We start from the raw sequence: 22,959 nt of genomic DNA on the forward strand, positions 1-22,959 counted from the left end.
AAAAAATCATCTTTCTAGGTCCAAGGGTTTAGGCTGGGCATTGATGAGTCAGTGAGTCAGGCCTTCTCTTTTTATATACATATTGATTAGACATAAAAGGCTTATTCAGGAGCCTGTTATCAAACCTTTTCCCTCTCCCCCTCCTGCTGCTAAACTCTTCCACTTTGAAAATCAGCTCAGCTTTGTCCTGTGTCTGGAAAACAAGCAATACAAGTCTATGGAGAGAAAATGTCTGTGAGCATGAATAGAGATTGCTTCAGTGACCTAGGTCCCCACCACATTCTCCCACTGCACGGCATTTACACATTTACTTTAATTTCTCCTCATTCCTCCTCAGCAGTCCGGTATGTTCTGATGAAGGCCCAGGTAGGACTGAAACGTTAATAACAAATTGTACATAAGGACTGCACAATAAAATCTAATTACACATCATAAATTTGAGTGCCAGGTTTATTCACAAAGATTTGATACAGAGTGGGATTCCTACTTGTGAACCTATCTGAAGAGCCATATTGATTTGATTCATGTGAACATGCATAGGCCGCAGAGAGACAGCATAGATAACTTTGTAAGTAATAAATCTAACCAGAGGGCTTTATACACAGTTTAGACTGCAACAAAAGTTTCAAGCCCATAGTTTCAAGACTCTGGTCCAGTACGGGCTCGAAACATTTGTTGCATCAATAAATCATCAGCTTATACTACTGTGGGCTGCTGCTTTCATATTCTTCCTGGGAGGAGAAGTGCTGTGTGGGAAGTCCTTATTTATTGGATTTTATCCACACACCTAAGAGCAGACTATTGACTGGCATAATGTTCTGCATGTCCAAGGCCAATTGGGTTTTCAATTTTTTTCCTGCTTCCAAAAGCAGCTTCTATGTTAAAAAGATTGGCCGAGATTTAACAATCCGCCAAAGACAAAAATGGAGATATTTTGCCCACAACAACCAATCACAGCTAAAATCAACAGGTGCCAGAATGTTAAACATAATTAAAAGACAGTCCAAAGAAAAACAGCTCCCTGGCACTGGTTCAACGGTGTGCTGACAATCACTTGCAGGTGTGTCTAAGGATTCAGCGGCATGGTGTACATTGGCGTGGTGCTTCAATGTGAAATCACAATAGTGGAGAAAGGAATACTGGAGCACTCACCCAATTCTTAGTAGCTGATATTTAATTCAAAGTCCAATAACATGGAGAAGAGAATGAAAAGTTAATGCGGGAGAGCCGAGGCTTAGGTGTTCACCGATTTGGTGAATGCCTAAGCATCCGCTCTCCTGCATGAACTTTTAATTCTCTTCTCCATGTTATTGGACTTTGAATTAAATATCAGCTACTAAGAATTGGGTGAGTGCTCCAGTATTCCTTTCTTCAATATTATAATTAAAAGACATTTGTAACATTTAAAAGATTTGTAAGTTACTTCTATTTAAAAATCTTAAACCTTCCATTACTTATCAGCTGCTGTATGCTACAGAGGAAGTTATTTTCTTTTTAAATTTCCTTTCTGTCTGACCACAGTGCTCTCTGCTGACACCTCTGTCCATGTCAGGAACTGTCCAGAGTAGAAGCAAATCCCCATAGCAAATCTCTCCTGCTCTGGACCGTTCCTTACATGGACAGAAGTGTCAGCAGAGAGCACTGTGGTCAGACAGAAAATAAATTAAAAAAGAATAGAACTTCCTCTGGAGCAAACAGCAGCCGATAAGTACTGGAATGAATATTTTTTTTTATAGAAGTAATTTACAAATCTGTTTAACATTCTGACCCACTGATTAAAAAAAAAAAAAAAAAATGTTTTCCACCGAAGTATCACCTTGATGAGCTCTGGTCAAGTAAAAGCTGAGCTGTGATTGATCAATCTGGGACATTGTATTTTGGAAATTTTGATATAGATTCCAACCTAAGCAGCACTTTAAGGGATTCAACGTGTGAGCTTTCCAACATTAATAAAGATGAGCAATACTTTAACACATAATTAATCAATTATATGACAGATATGTCCTAAATTTATTATCCACACACAATGGGTCATACAGAAGAACAAACAATGCAATGACACAATTGTCACCACATTTGCTCATCGAAGCTAAGGGTAGGGTACAGCATATCACTCCTGTCCACATAACGCTTGGATTTCTGGCAAAGTGTTTAATGTCAAACTGTAACCAAGACTACAAGGGTTTCATGACAGCGTGTGAGGAGATATGTTTAGGTAAAGGCCAAGCTGAATGTATAACTTGGTGAATGTACTTTACTATTAATAATTCAGATCACCCATCGTTCTGTAAACCAGCTTAGCAGTTATAGCAACTTAGTACAATATTTGTGTATTAAATTACCTAGACAGACCGTATATTGATTTATATTAGTCTATTCATTATAAACGGAAATCCGCATTACTGAGAATAAACATCATATCTACTGGCTGGGAAGAATCTATCACATTACAATGTCACCTATACCTAAAGCTGGCCATGCATCTTACTTTATTTTCCAACAACTTTCCTTCCCAACCTCCCAGGTGCATGGACTCCTGCCACAGCTGACCGTCCATGTGTTATCATTGGGGAGAGGAGGGTTAACCACTGACAGAGACCACTGGGGATGGCTTATGTCTCCTGAGAAGAAAAGGATTCTGTATGTTGAATTCTACCTTACACAGTCGTCCAGTTGCATGTATGACGGACAATAATCTATTGTGTTTGGCCCATTAAAAGCAGACCTGTCAGCAGGTTTCTAGGTATAAAGGAAGTGCATGGATGTGCAGAGATTTTGATCTGGGATCTGCTCATGCTGCCCGAGGAAGTGGTTATGGTGAATGAAAGAGTTCAAAATGGGCCTGGATACATTTCTGAAGGGTAATAACATTACAGGTTATGGATTTTAGACTTATAGGGACAGAACATTAAATCAAGGATTTATTCTGATCAACATATTTAGAATCAGGAAGGAATTTCCCCCCTGATTTGGGGCAAATGGCATCAGTCTCATAAGGGTTTTTTGCTTTCCTTTGGATCAGTACTGTAGGGACACAGTAGGGGTATGCTGCATGTTGAACTTAAAGGAGAAATCTCACGAATAAAAACTTATGCCCTATTGGTAGGATTGGCGATAAGTTTGAGATCACAGGGGATCCGAGTACTGGGGCCCCCTGTGATCTCCTGTATGGAGTACCGGCTCTCCCCTAAAGCCGCACGTCACGACGCCTGGCCAAAGCTGTAGCCTTCACGCCCCCCCTCCCCCCATATATCTCTATGGGAGAGCTGTTTGGCTATCTTTGGCTCTCCCATAGAGATATATGGGGGGAGAGCTCCAGGGGAGGGCTGGATTTACATACAGGAGATTGTGGGGGCTCCAGTACTCAGACCCCTGCATACGTTTTTATCCATGAGACTACTCCTTTAATAGACTCTTGTCTGGTTTAAACCTTATGAACTATGTACCCTCTTATTAGTTAATTGACCCCTCCAGGACAGAGATATCAGAGTTTAAATGCAAATCTGATTTTGGAGCCCATTGTGTATTCTTCTCGCCTGCTAGATTACAGGGAAGAGGCGAGGATTTAAATAAAGCCTAATGGCTGTCAGAAGAGGTGACCAGTGCAGAGAGGAGTGAGTGACTAGATGCCAAGGAGAATGCCCAGTGGGCTCAAATGCTTAATTTGCATGTCTTTTTTAACCGACACTGGAGGGGTCAGGGTCAAAAGCCCTATACAGCCATTTCCTTACCTGCACCCTAAAAACCTGCTGATAGGTCTGCTTTAACCTCTTCAGGACATAGGGCGTATGGATACGCCCTGCATCCCGAGTCCTTAAGGACCGAGGGCGTATCCATACGCCCGTGGGAATTCCGGCCCCCACCGCTAGCTGGTTGGGGACCGGAGCCGGATGCCTGCTGAAATCGTTCAGCAGGCATCCCGGCATATCGCCCAGGGGGGTCATTATGCCCCCCCATGTCGGCGATCACCGCAGATCGCTGGACAATTCAGTCCAGCGATCTGCGGCGATTCCGGGTCAATCGGGTCTCCAGTGACCCGATGACCCGGAATTATTGGCTGTTCGGGGCCGTCTCTGACGGCCCCGAACAGCCAGAGCCTGCAGGGGTGAGGTGGCACTGGTGCCACCTCACAATCGCCCTGATTCGTCGGCCGGATTACCGGCCGACCAATCAGGGCGCCTGCTGCGGGTGTCACTCCCGCACCCGCTCCGCCCCTCTTCTGGAGGACGTGAGCGGGTGCGGGACGTGCACACCGGGTGCTGGGGACCCCGATCCCCGGCGCCCCTGTTGGGATCGGGGCCCCAGGAGCAGCTGCGGCGGCGGAGACGACGAGGGACTGACCTGCAGCGCCTGGATCGTTGGAGGTGAGTGACAGCCTCCTGCTGTTGCTTAGCAACAGCTCCCAGCATGCAAAAAGGGCATGCTGGGAGCTGTAGTTATGCAACAGCAGGAGGCAGACCACCACAACTCCCAGCATTCCCTTATGGGCATGCTGGGACTTATGGTTTTGCAGCAGCTGGAGGCATATTCTTTCTATGGAAAAGTGTACCTTCAGCTGTTGTATAACTACAACTCCCAGCTTGCACAAACAGCTAAAGTGCATGCTGGGAGTTGTAGTGGTGCATCTGCTGGTTGCATAACTACAACTCCCAGCATGCTCGTTGGCTGTCGGTGACTGCTGAGAGTTGTAGTTTTGCAATAGCTGAAGGCACACTGGTTGTGAAACTCAGAGTTTTTTTTTACCTAACTCAGTGTTTCACGACCGGTGTGTCTCCAGCTGTTGCAAACTACAACTCTCAGCAGTCACCGTACACCATGCACCGTACATGCTGGGAGTTGTAGTTTTGCAACAGCTGGAGGCACACTGGTTGTGAAACACTGAGTTAGGTCACAAACTCAGTGATACATAACCAGTGTGCCTACAGTTGTTGCAAAACTGCAACTCTCAGCAGTCACCGACAGCCAACGGGCATGCTGGGAGTTGTAGTTATGCAACAGCTGGATGTCCCCCCCAATGTGAACGTACAGGGTACACTCACATTGGCGGAGGATTACAGTAAGTATCTGGCTGCAAATTTGAGCTGCCGCAAACTTTCTGCTGCAGCTCAAATTGCCAGCGAGAAACTACTGTGAACCCCCGCCCGTGTGACTGTACCCTAAAAACACTACACTACACTAACACAAAAAATAAAATAAAAAGTAAAAAACACTACGTATACACATCCCCCTACACATCCCCCCTCCCCTCCCCAATAAAAATGAAAAACGTCTGGTACGCCACTGTTTCCAGAACGGAGCCTCCAGCTGTTGCAAAACAACTACTCCCAGTATTGCCAGATAGCCACTGACTGTCCAGGCATGCTGGGAGTTTTGCAACAGCTGGAGGCACCCTGTTTGGGAATCACTGGCGTAGAATACCCCTATGTCCACCCCTATGCAATCCCTAATTTAGGCCTCAAATGCGCATGGCGCTCTCACTTTGGAGCCCTGTCGTATTTCAAGGCAACAGTTTAGGGTCACATATGGGGTATCGCCGTACTCGGGAGAAATTGTGTTACAAATTTTGGGGGGTATTTTCTGCTTTTACCCTTTTTAAAAATGTAAAATTTTTCGGAAAACAAGCATTTTAGGTAAAAAAAAAATTTTTTTTTTACATATGCAAAAGTCGTGAAACACCTGTGGGGTATAAAGGTTCACTTAACCCCTTGTTACGTTCCCCGAGGGGTCTAGTTTCCAAAATGGTATGCCATGTGGGTTTTTTTTTGCTGTCCTGGCACCATAGGGGCTTCCTAAATGCGGCATGCCCCCAGAGAAAAATTTGCGTTCAAAAAGCCAAATGTGACTCCTTCTCTTCCGAGACCTGTAGTGCGCCAGCAGAGCACTTTTCACCCCCATATGGGGTGTTTTCTGAATCGGGAGAAATTGTGCTTCAAATTTTTAGGGGTATTTTCTGCTATTACCCTTTTTAAAAATAAAAATTTTGGGGGAAAACAAGCATTTTAGGAAACATTTTTTATTTTTTTTTACATTTGCAAAAGTCGTGAAACACCTGTGGGGTATTAAGGTTCACTTTATCCCATGTTACATTCCCCGAGGGGTCTAGTTTCCAAAATGGTATGCCATGTGTTGTTTTTTTTGCTGTTCTGGTACCATAGGGGCTTCCTAAAGGTAACATGCCCCCCAAAAACCATTTCAGAAAAACGTACTCTCCAAAATCCCCTAGTTGCTCCTTCCCTTCTGAGCCCTCTACTGCGCCCGCCGAAAACTTTACATAGACATATGAGGTATGTCCGTACTCGAGAGAAATTGGGCTACAAATACAAGTAAAAATTTTGTCCTTTTACCCCTTGTAAAAATTCAAAAATTGGGTCTACAAGAACATGTGAGTGTAAAAAATGAAGATTGTGAATTTTCTCCTTCACTTTGCTGCTATTCGTGTGAAACACCTAAAGGGTTAAAACGCTGACTGAATGTCATTTTGAATTCTTTGGGGGGTGTAGTTTTTATAATGGGGTCATTTATGGGGTATTTCTAATATGAAGACCCTTCAAATCCACTTCAAACCTGAACTGGTCCCTGAAAAATACTGAGTTTGAAAATTTTGTGAAAAATCGGAAAATTGCTGCTGACCGTTGAAGCCCTCTGGTGTCTTCCAAAAGTAAAAACACGTCAATTTTATGATGCAAACATAAAGTAGACATATTGTATATGTGAACCAAAAAAAAATGTATTCGTAATATCCATTTTCCTTACAAGCAGAGAGCTTCAAAGTTAGAAAAATGCAAAATTTTCAAATTTTTCATCAAATTTACGGATTTTTCACCAAGAAAGGATGCAAGTATCGACAAAAATTTACCACTATGTTAAAGTAGAATATGTCACGAAAAAACAATCTCGGAATCAGAATGATAACTAAAAGCATTCCAGAGTTATTAATGTTTAAAGTGACAGTGGTCAGATGTGCAGAAAAACGCTCCGGTCCTTAAGGCCAAAATGGGCTCCGTCCTGAAGGGGTTAAAGGGGTTATCCAGGAAAAAAAACTTTTTTTTATATATCAACTGGCTCCAGAAAGTTAAACAGATTTGTAAATTACTTCTATTAAAAAAATCTTAATGCTTTCAGTACTTATGAGCTGCTGAAGTTGAGTTGTTCTCTTCTGTCTAAGTGCTCTCTTATTACACTTGTCTCGGGAACTGTCCAGAGTAGAAACAAATCCCCATAGCAAACCTCTTCAGCTCTGGGCAGTTCCCGAGACAAGCAGAGATGTCAGCAGAGAGCACTGTTGCCAGACAGAAAAGAACAACTCAACTTCAGTAGCTGATAATTATTGGAAGGATTAAGATTTATTTTATAGAAGTAATTTACAAATCTGTTCAACTTTCTGGAGCCAGTTGATATATAATCTCTTTCTTTCTTCCCCCCCCCCCCCCTGGAATAGCCCTTTAAGCTTCTCTATTATTTTAGAGTCCTACCAGTTCATGTACCAGAATTCTTCTCACATGTGTTTGAAAGTAAACAATTAGACTACATTGTTGCATTCTACAATCTTGGTGTCCATAGGACTAGGTGTCCCAAATATTATTAAATGTTATTAAGCTCCTTAAACTGCCCAATTTACCCTTTACCATTCCATCAATGACTCCCCCCACCCCCCAATAGCTTAGTCTGGAAACCCTAGAATGTTCTCTCTTTCTTTTTTCAATAACCAACTTTATATTAAATATTCTAGCATTATACTTTCCCCTGACCTACCTCTTGCCCCCCTCTGCAGGAATCCTATATTTTATCCAGGCTACTTTCCAAAGGAGACTTTTGATATTTACAATTAAAACAAGTTATATCCTTACTTCTACAAAAATGACACATCCTTTGTTGCTTTCTTCTCTTGAATACTTTCCTATGAGACCCCATGCCTCATGTAAAATTTCTCAGATCTATTATTGCCTTCTATTTTAACCTTACTAACTTAGTACTGGCCATTAATGGGAGTCTGATCTGAGTTCTCAATTAACCCAGTATAAATAAGATCAAAACCTGTGCAGAGGAAAAGTTGATCAGTTTCCCATAGCAACCAATCAGATCACTTCTTTTATTTTTCATAGGCCTTTTTAAAAAATGAAAAAAAGCTATCCAATTGGTTGCTAAGGGCAGCTGGTCATATTTTGCTTTGCACAGGTTTTGATAAATTTCCTCAAGTGCAAGTATTTAAATGAGTAGTCCAGTCCTTAAAAAAACTTATCACTATCCTAAGGCACAGCCTGGAGTTGGCTGAAGCATGAGGAGACCATATAGTGTCTGAGTAGCACAGCCTGGAGCTGGCAGCAGCATGAGTAGACACTAAGGCTTCACAATCCCTAAGATTAAAAGATGAATTTTGAAATTTAAATTGAAGATTTATGGTAGCTGCTGCTACCATAAAAAAATTTAGGCCCAGGCCCAGCAGCATCAGTTAACCCTATATTAGCTGAATGACACAGCCTGGAGGTGGCTGAAGCATGAGGAGACCATGTAGTGGCTGAATGGCACAGCCTGGAGTTGGCAGAAGCATGAGGAGACCATTGAAATGTAAGATTTTGAAATAGAAATTAAAGATCTTCTAGGCCCTTGACAGATTAACAGGTACAAAATAGTACACTACTTAGATGTACGTATGTGAAATGCACATATGAGGGCAGAAAAATGCGGTACAGTACACTTTAAAAAAAACATATTGTTGCACAACACCAGCTGTACACAACAGTGCTGCAGCACAAAAAAGCTGAGTACTAAACACAAAATTGCACTCTGTCAAAGACTATTAGGAATGGACTGCTGGGTATTATACCATCTATAGACTAGTATAACCAGCAGATGATTTGTTGTGGAACAAAAACACAGAATTGTGCTGAAAAATTATTCCTACTAAGGTTTATGAAGTTTAGCCAGCTTGTTGAAATGTATGAGGCAACACACAGCTCTCTGCCCCTCTCTGTAATACAATGCGGAAGAAAGTGACTGGTTTATTAATGGCTGCAGTAAAAATCATTTTCAGTGAAAAAAACACTGCTCTCTGTCCACCAGAACGCTGATGTGACTAGGATTTGAAATGCTGCTGGAATTAGCTTTTCTGTGTAACACACACAGCTATGTCTGTCCTATCTCTCTGCAGTGTAATGAATGATATGACGAGTCACAAAATGGCTGCTGAATATATAGGGCTGTGATATCACAGGGGTGACTGGCTGCTGATAGGCTGTATCCTGCATGTGATTTGGGGTCATCCGTGCCTACTTACCTTCCCACTTTGCCTTCCCAGCATTCCTTGCCCCATGTACTGACATGTGGATGTGCATTTTAGATGCCCTGGAGCCTGGACCGCAGTAAATGCAGTAATAAAGCAAATAATTCATGAAATTTGTAGCAAATTTGGGTTTGTTAGCTTCAATTCACTCATCTCTACTGGCCATAGAGTGGGTGTTGACCATGGCACGAAGCGGCGGCCGATACACCCCCTCAATACAGCGCTATGGCAGAGCCAGAGATTGCCGAAGGCAGCCCTCCGGCTTTGCCACAGAATTGTATTGAGGGGGCGTGTCAGCCGCCGCTTCGTGCAGTGGTTGACACGCCCCCTTCTTGTGGGCTGCTGGGGCCCGCTACAGGAGATTGCGGGGGTGGGGGAGGGGTCCCAGCAGTTGGACCCCTGTGATCTGAAAGTTATCCCCTATCCTTAGGATTGGAGATCTCCTTTAATTCATCTTCAGCGCCACCACAGGGGAAAAGCAGCATTACATGGTGCTCAATGAAATCAATGGAAGTAGAGGGAGGGAGAGAGATTCTTTCTAAACCAAACAAGTCCTTAATGGCAGCAAATGCCTTTTTTACTTGTACGTTTACCAATGATGACAGCAAAGACAAAGGAGAAATGAATCACGACCATGAAGTTTAGAGTACTACCGTAATGTGTCTATGTAGTCTGTTCTCACTGTACATTCAGATAATATATTCAGATTTTCAGGGTAGTACATTATAAACAGTTACCTTAGTGGTGACCTTGGAAGCACTTATTTTTTAAGCCCCTGAGAAACACATATCCTCTATGCCAGAAAAGCCATTACAAGCTGTGAACTGTTTAGTTTAAAACAAATGTAGAATTGGCTGTACTGCATCTTTAAATGCTTGGAGGACTTTTATGGCATGTGAAACATTTTGTCAGGTCAGTGGGGTACAGTAGAAAGCATAAACCTCAACAATCCGGAGAGCAATGAGGTTCTGTCTGCTGTTATTAATAAAGAGGTGTCTATACCTGCAGCATGAGAGAAGTTTACGAACTTGCAATTGTGGTAGAGGGTGTTGGAAGCACAGATGTTGTGAACCCTTAGGGCAGATGGTATTAACCCTTACTGTTCATGACACCAGGACGTGGTTATCCTCTACACCACCCGAGGTATGGCCGCAATTTCCTGGGCGCGGGGTAAATAATCACTCCGATGCAAGGTTACGGAACAACGGCAGCTTTACTGAGGCAGACAGATGTTAAAGTCTTTACAGCTCAGTTTAGGCCAAAGGAGATGACCAGTGGACTTTAGGAGACTTGTGGGCTCGCAGGATCTTTTAGTGGATTTGGACTCAATTATGCAATCCCACGCTGACTTTAGACTTTACAGACTTGACCATGCTGACTAGACTTCTGCCCTGTATTTAGGCTTACCAGGCTTTGACTTTTACCGTGGGGGGTGGGGGTGGGTTCCACGGGTAGTAACTGCGTGGTTAGGCCTTGGTCTCCCTCAGGAACACCAGACACTCTTAGGTCTTCACTGTACCTCAGCAAACTCTAGACTGACTCTCCTCCTCTAGGCTAGCTCCTCGCTAGTATATATGGGAGCAATATGGAGGGGTCCCATAGGTCACCTACAAGTCACCTTGTCACTGGCACTTTCGCTGGCTTAGCAACAATATTTAAAGACACACATGCCTCAAAAGATTAACCAACACATAACATATGAAAATATTGCATATTTAACACTTGACAGTCCATAAGAGGGATGTACACCCAGGGGACACTGACAGAGAATCTGCCACACAGGACGGATAAGTGTACAGGAGGACAACTCCTGTACTGGGCCACCACACTATATTTCTCAATAGACACCTATCCATTGTGAACAGAGGAATAAGGCTAAGTTTCCACTTGTTTTTTTTTCTGGCAGTTTTTGAGGCAAAGTCAGAAGTGGATCCATTAGGGAGGAGAAGTATAAGTCCTTCCTTTATATGTCCTATTCCTTTTGAATACATTTCTGGCTTTGGCTCAAAAACTGCAGGTGCCGATATCCAAAAACTGCCGGAAAAAAAAACAAGTGGAAACTTAGCCTAAAGCCTTTTATTTATTTCTGCTCTGGGAGAATGCAGTCCTGTGGACACCTACCTAACTTTTATGGCCTGTCTGACTGACAGATCTTAAAAAATAATACATTTCTTTTATGAGAAGCCCATTAAAGGGTCTGTCTAACAACAACAACACCTTTTCTTACACCCTTGGCATCTCGGTCGCTTTTGCCAAGCTAAGTGGCCTTCAGCTATAGACTTTCCAGGAAGAGGAAATCTTATTTAACATGAGGCTTATCAAATGTTCACTATTAAAGAAGATGTCCAGGGCTAAGCTTTTTTCTGCAGGATAGGGGATAAATGTCTGATAACGGGTGGGTCCGACTGCTGGGACCACTTGCAATATCCTGTACAGGGCCCTGACTCGGCCCCGGCTGTGCTGCTGAGTGTGACGATTCGCACACACCAGGTCAGCTGGTACAAACACACCCCCTCCAATCATCTCTATGGGAGATAAATGGAGGGGGCCTGTTAGTACTAGCACCGTAGGGGAGATCACGGGGGTCCGACCCACCGCGATCAGACATTTATCCCCTATTCTGCAGATAGGGGATGAATTGCTTTGCACTGGACATCTTCTTTAAAAGCAGCTGTGTGGCTCATAGAGTGGGTCTTAAGTAGGGGAACCCACTTTTATGACATCAGTATGACCTTACAGGGCACATGTGAGATAACCCATTTAATGCAGCCTTAAAGGAGACGGCTGCTACATATAGGGGATAGGGGATAAATGTTTGATCATGAGGGGTCTGATGGCTGGGACCCCCCGCAATTTCCTGTATGGGGCAACGGTGCAGGAGGGGTGTCAGCCGCAGCATGATGCCGCAGCCCACACGCCACCTCCATGTATCTCTTTGAGAGAAGCGGAGAGGCAGCGTTCGTGCATCCCAGCCTATCCCATAGAGCTGAATGGAGTAGGCGTGTCTGTCCACCTTAGTGAGGTTGACAGCATGAGAGCTAGCTGCGCAGAGCTGCGGCAGTGTTGGGTCCCATTGTGGGAGATTGCAAGGGGTCCCAGCTGTCGGACCACCCACGATCAAACACTTATGCCCTATCCTGCAGTTAGAGTTAGCAGTACTCCTTTAATTTCTAGCCTGTACTAGCACAGAAATACAATACATTGTGAAGCCTTATAGGACCAGGAAGTGAGGAAATAACACAGAGAACCAATATGGGACTTTATATAATTAAAAACATTATAGTAACCAATTTTTGGTTAACATTTTATTTACTTCATAAGTTAATTCTCCAACTTTTATCATTGTCATTATAAAGCTGTGTTTCTTCATCATGGGGGAGGGGGCATGATAAAAAAATATAATACTTACCTTCCCATGTCTTCTACAGCTTCCATTCCAGTGACTTTCGATCCTCACTCATCACCGCTACTTTACAGACAAGATGTCTCAGCAGGACCTGCCCCCTCAATCAATCACTGGTGGTGTTCCACCAATAATGGGCTGAGCAGGCGGGTCCTGCTGAGAAAATTCATCTTGGAATTAGCAACAAGCAGTGATTAACAGGGATAGGAAGTCAGTGGAATGGGAGCTGAAAAGGAATAAAGAAGGTAAGTATTATTTTTGTTTTTTTTACGACCACCTAGCAACATATGAAAAAGTTTAAGATGCTGAAATTCTCTTCATGGTCAAAATGTCTATGCTGAATAATTTTACCTGATACAGAGCTGCAATCATCTACATCCATATAGAACTAAACAATAACATTCTTGCTGGTTGCAATCACCTTTAGGGGGAACCCTCAGAGTAACAGTATGCAATTGGATTATTAAAGGGGTACTCCGATGGAAAACTCATTTTTTTAAATTAACTGGCCAGAAAGTCAAACAGATTTGTAAATTACTTCTATTTAAAAATCGTAATCCTTCCGGTACTTATCAGCTGCTGTATGCTCCACAGGAAGTTGTATTTCTTTCTGGAATTCTTTTCAGTCTGACCACAGTGCTCTCTGCTGTCCATGTCAGGAACTGTCCAGGGTACAAGCAAATCCCCATAGCAAACCTATCCTGCTCTGGACAGTTCCTGATACGAAGAAAGGTGTCAACAGAGAGCACTGTGATCAACCTGAAAAGAACTCCAGAAAGAAATACAGTGGAGCATACAGCAGCTGATAAGTACTGGAAGGATTAAGATTTTTAAAAAGAAGTAATTTACAAATCTGTATAACTTTGTGGCACCACCGGAGTACCCCTTTAAGATCAATGTATAAACCATATGCATGCAGTAGTGGTTGCAGCAGGTAGCCAGAATCTTGTAATTTAGCCATATGTTTCTATATGGAATTTAACGCTTTGTATAAAGTACTGACCGAATCAATCAACTGGTGTCAGAAAGTTAAACAGATTTGTAAATTACTCCTATTAAAAAATCTTAATCCTTCCAGTACTTATTAGCTGCTGAATACTAGAGAGCAAATTATTTTCTTTTTGGAACACAGTGCTCTCTGCTGACATCACGAACCCAGTGCTCTCTGCTGACATCTCTGTCCATTTTAGGAACTGACCAGAGCAGCATATGTTTTCTATGGGGATTTTCTCCTACTCTGGACATTTCTTAAAATGGACAGATATGTCAGCAGAGAGCACTGTGCTCGTGATGTCAGCAGAGAGCTCTGTATTCCAAAAAGAAAACCATTTCCTCTGTAGTATTCAGCAGCTAATAAGTACTGGAAGGATTAAGATTTTTTTAATAGAAGTAATTTACAAATCTGTTTAACTTTCTGGAGCCAGTTGAACCAGTTTAACTTTCTGGCACAAGTTTTTCACCGGACTACCCCTTTAAAGATCATCATTGAATTTTAGACATTCAATAAAAATAAAACAAAATAGTGTCCAAAGGTAGGCATTCATTTTTAGGATTTGTACCCATACCGACAATAACACTTTGGTCCCCGTAAGATATCCTGACAAGGAATGCCTGTCGGGATAATTCATTCTATAAATGTACCCTTAGGAGTTGAAAAAAAAAGTGCTTCAATCTACCCCTCAATAGCCATACCAGGCATTATGGTAAATAAGTATGACAAATAATACAGGTGGCTATCAAATGTTAAATCATTTAGGAATTTTTCTTTTAGTAGAAATAAGAATAATTTTTGCAAAACAATAAAAAAAAATAAAAAATAATAACATTATTATATAGATTTATACTATATTGTTCTCCAAACAAGAAGCCCATCTGCACCTTATACCACATGTTTATCTACTCCCCAATGACAAACAGGTTCATTAAAGCTACAATGTATATGCATGTTTCCCAAAGAGCCTGCTACAGCTGTTGCAAAACTACAACTCCTATCATGCCCTGACAGCCAAAGGCTGTCCGGGCATGCTTGGAGTTGAAGTTTTGCAACAGCTGGAGGCACCCTGGCTGGGAAACACTGATGTATCTAAATATGCGCATACAAGTGCATTATGTGATGTGTGTAAATAATGAGCTGTTTTTTTGTATATATTGATATAACTAGATATATATATATATATATATATATATATATATCTTTGTATCTATATATATCTATATATATATATATATATATCTATATATATATATATATATATAATATTTTCATAGCGATTATATATGAGTGATTTTGGTATCAAATATATACAGAAGAGAAACCCAACTACAAACAATAATGAAGACACAGTCAAGTAGTCATATGTCTGCAACCAGATTTGCTCCATATTTACTAGTGTATCTTGCCACGTATGACTGCTCGGACAAATATATATCATACCCTTTTAGTAGTTCGATGCAAAACATAGCCAGATGTGATGCACAGACGTCCTTCAATGTGAAAGAGGGACATAAATATAAGATACTGCACATCATTTTACATATAATAAGGCCCCTTTCACACTACAGGTATCATCCTGCTTTTTTTTTACTGCCGTTATTTTACAATGATGGATGAAAAAAAAAGGATGCAATAACTGGTAATAACGGATGATAACTGATGACCATCATCCTTTATTTTTACTGTTTTTTTTTTTCATAGAAAACCTGATGTTGTTCATCCGTTATCATCCGTTATTACCAGTTACATCCGTTTTTTTTTATCAGGTATTTAACCCCTTTTTTTGTTAAAGGGTAACTCTCATTAAAAAATGTTTTGCTATTGCACTCCTTATGGTAAATAAAAAATATTTCTAATATACTTTGCTTAAAAAAAATGAAGTTTTCTATGTTTTATTTGTGCTTAAAAAAGCTCAAGAGCACATTTTTCTCCATCCCATACACAGAGGTGGAGCCTTGAGTGCTGAGGGGGGTGTGTCCAACCTCATCCAATCATAGCTCCCCTCACACTTAACTGCCATATGCTGTTGGTTGGACACACCCCCTCTCAGCACTCCAGGCAGCACTTTCTGTGTTTGAGCTTCGGTCCAAAGTCTGTGTATGAGATGGGGGAAAATGTGCTCTTGAGCTTTTTTAACCACAAATAAAGCATAGAAAACTTATATTTTTTTTAACCATAAGGAATGCAATAGCAAAAATTTGTTTTAATGAGAGTGACCATTTAAGTTGTACTGAGCATGCTCAGTACAAAAAACGGATGTTAAAAACCTGACAATAACTGATGATAACGGATGTTTTTTTTTTTTTTAAACATCTGGTTCCCATAGGCTTCAATGTTAAATCTTAACATTCTGTTTTTCACCATTTTTTTTGCCGAAAAAGTGCATGCACCGCCTTTTGTGCTGGCAAAAATAACTGACATGTGTAAAAACGGACATGCCTGATGCAAAAGGATGTTCCAAAAATCCCATTGTCATGAATGGGATTTTTTTGATGGCCGTTTTCAGGACTTTTTGCCGGGAGTAATAACGGAGGTTTTGTACAGGATGATACCTGTAGTGTGAAAGGGGCCAAGACATCTATACCGCCAATACCATTGGCAAATCAGTAAGAACAAATGTGCCATATATAGCATTTACATCCTCCAGGGAGCTAAGTCTAAAATCTTCAGAGAAAAGAAAGAACTCCATCACAATAACTATAACACACATAATGCAGAACTCAAGCTGAGCTATACTTTTAGTATAAGCCTGCATTCTGCATTCACTTCTGGAAATGTAACTCGCTGAAAAAGACATTACCGATGCCAGCAACACGATTTAGTAACAAAAGCATCCGAGTGCTTAAAGAGCAATGTTCTAAGAAACCCGAGGAGACCCTCTTCATGCCGCACTCTCATAGGAGCAGAAGTAAATCAGAGAGAAAAAAAAAAAACACTGGGATCTTTTCTTCTCCACAATGCAAAACTTTATCTCGCTGTCAAACCACGTAGTTAACCCCTTCGCTTCCACTTTATCAGCATCCGCTGCATCTACACCTCTCAGAGAGACTATAGTGAAAACAAGTTTCAAGAAAGCAAAACTGTCATTAAAAAAAACCCACTTAGGATGACTTACCTAAATATCGGCTTTTGAAGATGCTTTCTCCTTATTGTGATGGTGTCACCCATTTAAATCAGAGGAAACGTATAATATTGTTTTCCAAAGAATGAAATAAGATGTGACGAAAAAGTTCGGCAATACTAAAGAGTCTTCACCTTCAGCTATTGTGCTACAGCCACTTTGGAAAGTAAGTTGTGCGTCTTGAGTTTTCTCCCTTTAACTGCTGTGCAAAAACAATCCATTGAGGCCACAACAGTGTGCACAGCACTCAAGAGAGCGAGTCCTACTAAAGCACATGTTTAAAGTTGACTGAGAAAGGAGAAGGGCCACAGTCACAGACTACTCAAGTCTGCAAGGAAAAGTGAAACTCAGCCAAAAGCATTTCAAGCTGAAAAAAAAAAAGTGCTCAGCAAGTTCTCATACTGCAGCTATGAGAATAAGTGCTGCTCATATCCGTCATAGCTCCTAAAACATATGGGCAATCCAGAGCGTCTGAACCACTGCTGAAAGACAAACTTATTTTTTTTCTTCAGAATAAAAGTTTTGGGGCCGTCCTTGAGTTATCCGTGTAAACGTCCTCAGAAAGTTTGTTCAGTTGTGAAGAAGTGTACACAAATTAATGAAGACGGATAGACGCAGTCTGTGTGGCTGGCCGCCTTTCAAGAGATTATAATTACTTTACAATCTGGCTTTTATTCACTCCTGGATGATGTTGAGATATAACAACATACAAATTAAAGACTTATTTTGTGTTACAGAACTTTTTTTTTTTTTTGGCTTCGTAGGGAACTCCAGGATGTGGCATTTAGAAAACATTAATAGAACCTGTCATTGGGATGTTATATAATGGCAGTGTGTTTGCGTGTGACACAAAATGAACCAATAAACTAGACCCATAATCCTATCAGTGTAAACAAATATGTTTCCTTTAAGATATATGTTGTATTTTTGAACAATAAATCACTTTTTAACCTAATAGTTTGTCCAATGACAACACTCAGACAAGGTAGAAAAGGTTAGGTAGGGATCCGACTAGTGAGACTCCCCCCTTTGCTCCCACATTGACAGACGGTGAGCAGGACATGCGTATAGAGATACTTTAAAGGGATTATATGGTTATTAAAAATGTATCCCTTATCCATAGGCTATGGGATAATATGCAGATTGCAGGGGGTCTGACCGCTGGGACCCCTTATGATCTTCAGGACCCCGTCTCTTATCACTAAATGCTCCTGCCCCCTCACACTCAGGGGGCTTATCAGGGGTGCACCGTCCTTACATGCAACTTTAGGACATGTGAGAAATATATACCACCTCAATAGGTGATGTTAATTTGTGCGGCCACTGAGCTGCTGAATTTACTAAGAGGCGTGTGCGGATCAAATCCAATGGACCAAAAATGGATGTGGCTTTAATTATGTGCGGGATACACTGAGGTTGAATAGGAGTGGTGGTAAAACCACAGTTAAGTGCAAATGCAGTTTGACTTGCCACTTGGACAGCTTTAAAGGGGTATTCCAGGATTTTTTTTATTTGACTATGCTACAGGGGCTGTAAAGATAGTGTAGTTCATAATATAGTGTCTTTTCCTGTGTGTGACGGTTTTCTCACAATTCTTCTGTGATTTTCACCCCACTATTTAGTTTTACCAGCAGATTTTTCCCAGCTTGCAAAGCGGACAAGACCTGACTCACTAGTCAGCTGATGACAGGGAGCCTGTCTGCTTCAATGGGTGGAGGGATCGCTTGGTGGGAGAGAGATCAATCTGCAACTAATGGAACAGCTGTAGGCATCCTGATTGAAAACCACAGGTCTTTTGAATGGATGCAGCTCATTTATGTTTCAATGGGTGGGGTGGCTGATGTGTGGGAGGGAGGAAAATGGAATTATGGGATTTGTTGTCAAAAAAAGAAAACTCAAACAGAAAATACCAGTTCACAATAAGCTGGGCACAGTGTTATGGTAATCTCACAACATAGACATTTAGCCCCAAGACAAGCGCAGATCCTTCCTAAGCATGTCCTTTACTGCCTGCCAGGTACAATGTTAAAATCACCTTATGGTGAATAACCCCTTTAAAGATCGAGCCATATATGTTTAGAAAATTATACTGATGAAAGGATATTGAATGTGTTGATTTATAGAATTAGGAGGGAATGTATAAATACATGTACACCCCTTTTCTAGCATGAAAAAGAAGTTGCAAATTATAGCACTAGCCTTGTGACTTTTTCCTAGTTTTGTCTTGTTCCTAGTCTTGCCTTGTCTTGTTGTAGGAGTTGATTTCTATAGTATCGTCCTAATTTTGAAGCAGGTAGAGCAGTGAGTGCAGAGTAAAGCTCTCAGCCACAATCAACACTTTTGACATGTCACTTTTTGACAAGTGAATGTTATGCGCCAAAGGTGCACTAAACATATTAAGAGATTTGTACCTGTTTATTCATCTGGTGCATGTCATTCTTGTGTTGTTTGACATAAAAGTATAAAAAAGTAAATACCTACTTTCCTCCCGCTGCTCTTTTGGTACCTCCATTGTTCCTCAGTCTTGCCTTGGCAAATGATTGGATAGGTGGCAATGTGATGTATTGAGTTTGGCTCCAGTCTTCTTCCTGACGCTCAGTCAATCAGTGGATGAGGTGGGATATCGCTGCGGCCAATGATTCCGGATTGACCACAGGGAGCCCACAAAAGGAGTGCACTGTAGATGTTTATTAAAGGGGTATTCCAGGAAAAAAACGTTGTTTTATTTTCCTGGAATACCCTTTTAATTTGCACCTGACAGTGTTTTTTTTTTCTAAATGTGCCCAGGCTGCCTCTTTTAACAAAACAAACTTGTACTTACCTTCTTTGGTCCCCTGTAGCCTCTGGTATGGCTGCTCATGATGACCACCATGCTGCACTTCCTAGTGCTGGTGGTCAAGATGTCACTTTGCAGCTCAGAAACTCACTGGCCTCAGCTGTACCCTGGGGGTTGGGGGAAGAAGGAAGGTAAGTACAGGTTTATTTTATTTAGGCAGGCAGTCTGGCACATTATAAAAAACAGCAACAACACCTAAAAATCCATATTATTGCTTATTTTTTGCGCCACCAATTCTACTTTGCAGTGAAATCAGCCATTTTACCCAAAAATCTACGGCGAAACGGAAAAGAAATCATTGTGAGACAAAATTGAAAAAAAAAAACGCCATTTTGTATCTTTTGAGGGCTTCTGTTTCTACGCAGTAAATTTTTCGGTAAAAATGTTACATCCTCTTTATTCTGTAGGTCCATACGATTGAAATGATACCCTTCTTATATAGGTTTGATTTTGTCTTTCTTCTGAAAAAAATCATAACTACATGCAGGAAAATGTATACGTTTAAAATTGTCATCTTCTGACCCCTATAACTTTTTAATTTTACCGCGTATGGGTCGTTATGAGGGCTAAGTTTTTAGGGCTAAGTTTTTAGCGGTACCATTTTTGTATTGATCGGACTTGTTGATCACTTTTTATTCATTTTTTCATGATATAAAAAGTGACCAAAAATACACTATTTTGGACTTTGGAATTTTTTTGCGCATACGCCATTGACAGTGCGGTTTAATTAACAATATATATTTATAATTCGGACATTTCCGCACGCGGCGATACCACATATGTTTCTTTTTATATTTATTTATACTGGTTTTTTTTTATAGGAAAAGGGGGGTGATTCAAACTTTTAATAGGGGAGGGGTTCAATGATCTTTATTCACTTTTTTTTTTCACTTTTTTTTTGCAGTGCTATAGGTCCCATAGGGACCTATAACACTGCACACACTGATCTTCATCATTGATCACTGGTTTCTCAATTACCAATTTATTATTGCCTAAGGTATTATCTCTATCTCAAAGTTATAGCATGGCAGTTATCTTAATTTTATATTGCTGCTTTTATACTCATTAGTCGTGATATTTTCTTTCTGTGGAACTTGATCTCCCCCCTGCCCTCATGTGCCATATGTTTTTAATTATTTTATTTTGTAAATTGTAAGCCCTTACAGCAGGGCCCTCCCTCTCTTTACATTGTTCTGCAACTTCATTGTGTCACATTCATTGTATTTGCGTTTGTATTTTAGCCTTTATCAAAAGTATAGCGCCCTGGAACCAAGGCCACTGTTATTTTTAAGTGAAAGTTGGTGAACTTAATAAAGACTTATATTTACTTAGATTTATAATATTACTAGGTGATTTTTGTAGGTTACAGTAACAGTATTAGTTCTGTACTTTTCTTCTTAGTCTATACATGCGTTGTACTATTCTCTTTTTTAGGCTATGTTTCCTCACAGGTTTTCTCTGGTGTTTTTCATTTATTTTATTTATTTATTCTTTAACCCCTTAAGGAATCAGGGTTTTTCCGTTTTTGCACTTTCGTTTTTTCCTCCTTACCTTTTAAAAATCATAACCCTTTCAATTTTCCACCTAAAAATCCATATTATGGCTTATTTTTTGCGTCGCCAATTCTACTTTGCAGTGACATTAGTCATTTTGCCCAAAATTGCACGGCGAAACGGAAAAAAATCATTGTGCGACAAAATCGAAAAAAAACGCCATTTTGTAACTTTTGGGGGCTTCCGTTTCTACGCAGTGCATATTTATGTAAAAATTACACCTTATCATTATTCTGTAGGTCCATACGGTTAAAATGATACCCTACTTATATAGGTTTGATTTTGTCGCACTTCTGGAAAAAATCATAACTACATGCAGGAAAATGTATACGTTTAAAAATGTCCTCTTCTGACCCCTATAACTTTTTTATTTTTCCATGTACAGGGCGGTATGAGGACTCATTTTTTGCGCCGTGATCTGAAGTTTTTATCGGTATGATTTTTGTTTTGATCGGACTTTTTGATCACTTTTTATTAATTTTTTTAATGGTATAAAAAGTGACCAAAATACGCTTTTTTGGACTTTGGAATTTTTTGGTGCGTACGCCATTGACCGTGCGGTTTAATTAATGATATATTTTTATAGTTCGGACATTTACGCACGCGGCAATACCACATATGTTTATTTTTTATTTTTTTTACACTGTTTTATTTTTTTTATGGGAAAAGGGGGGTGATTCGAACTTTTATTAGGGAAGGGGTTAAATGACCTTTATTAACACTTTTTTTTACATTTTTTTTGCAGTGTTATAGGTCCCATAGGGACCTATAACACTGCACACACTGATCTTTTACACAGATCACAGGCGTGTATTAACACGCCTGTGATCAGCATTATCGGCGCTTGACTGCTCCTGCCTGGATCTCAGGCACGGAGCAGTCATTCGCCGATCGGACACCGAGTAGGCAGGTAAGGGCCCGCAATTTCACTGCGGCGGTCCCGAACAGCCCGACTGAGCCGGGTCACTTTCAGTTTCACTTTAGAAGCGGCGGTCAGCTTTGACCGCCGCTTCTAAAGGGTTAATACCGCACATCGCTGCGATCGGCGATGTGTGGTATTAGCCGCGGGTCCCGGCCGTTGATGAGCGCCGTGACCGAAGCGATATGATGCAGGATCGCGGCACGATCCCGCTTCATATCGCGGGAGCCGGCGCAGGACGTAAATATACGTCCTGCGTCGTTAAGGGGTTAATATAGGTCCTTCCTTTATATTTCCCATTAGTTTTGAATACACTTCTGGCTGTGGCTGTGAGAAAAACTTGTGTGGAATCCTAGCCTTACCATGGCCAGTAGTTTTTTGTGAAAAGAGGACAATCCTACATGGCGCTGCATAAGCTGAATAGCAAGTTGCACTGTGCATATGGCAGAATTTCTGAGGCAGATGTTTCTGCTGTCGAAATCCAGATTCCGGAGTCCGCAGAAAAAATAGACATGTCTATTCTTTCTGCGGCATCCGCATGGAAATGCATTACTGACTATGAGATGGCACATTTCCAAGCAGTCTTAGCATCGGCATGCTCTTCCAGTGCTCCGCTGTCAGGGGAATGTCCACATGGAAATTTTCTGTGCGGACATTCTACCTTGTGAACATAGCGTTAAAGCTCCATTACCAACCTGTGTAATTATAACTACTAGGATTGCTCTGAAATGCTGCAGCATTTTAGAGTGAATTGTACATGACTATAAGGGAGTCTGTCCCTATTTTATGCTGCCTGTCGATCAAGTAGCCTAAAACTGTGAACAGATTTTTTTTAAGTCAATGCTCTACAGGT

General features: G+C 41.1%; 1 protein-coding gene across 3 annotated transcripts in view; it reads right to left on the reverse strand.

Annotated features, from left to right (window-relative positions):
* Positions 1-22,959, reverse strand: part of PDE1A (phosphodiesterase 1A) — a 421,223-nt gene that overhangs the window by 240,688 nt on the left and 157,576 nt on the right. Inside the window, exon 1 of one of the 3 annotated variants that reach the window (XM_056533526.1) lies at positions 16,793-17,201. The exons of 1 other annotated variant lie outside the window; for it this stretch is intronic. In XM_056533526.1, coding sequence (XP_056389501.1) covers positions 16,793-16,845 — 53 coding nt within the window. In that variant the 5' untranslated portion in view covers positions 16,846-17,201. Of the gene's footprint in view, positions 1-16,477; positions 16,497-16,792; positions 17,202-22,959 lie in introns of those variants that run through there. One more of the 3 variants, XM_056533527.1, reaches the window with a different exon arrangement.

The sequence above is a fragment of the Hyla sarda genome, chromosome 8, assembly GCF_029499605.1.
Source record: "Hyla sarda isolate aHylSar1 chromosome 8, aHylSar1.hap1, whole genome shotgun sequence".
In the NCBI taxonomy this organism is placed as follows: Eukaryota; Metazoa; Chordata; class Amphibia; order Anura; family Hylidae; genus Hyla; species Hyla sarda.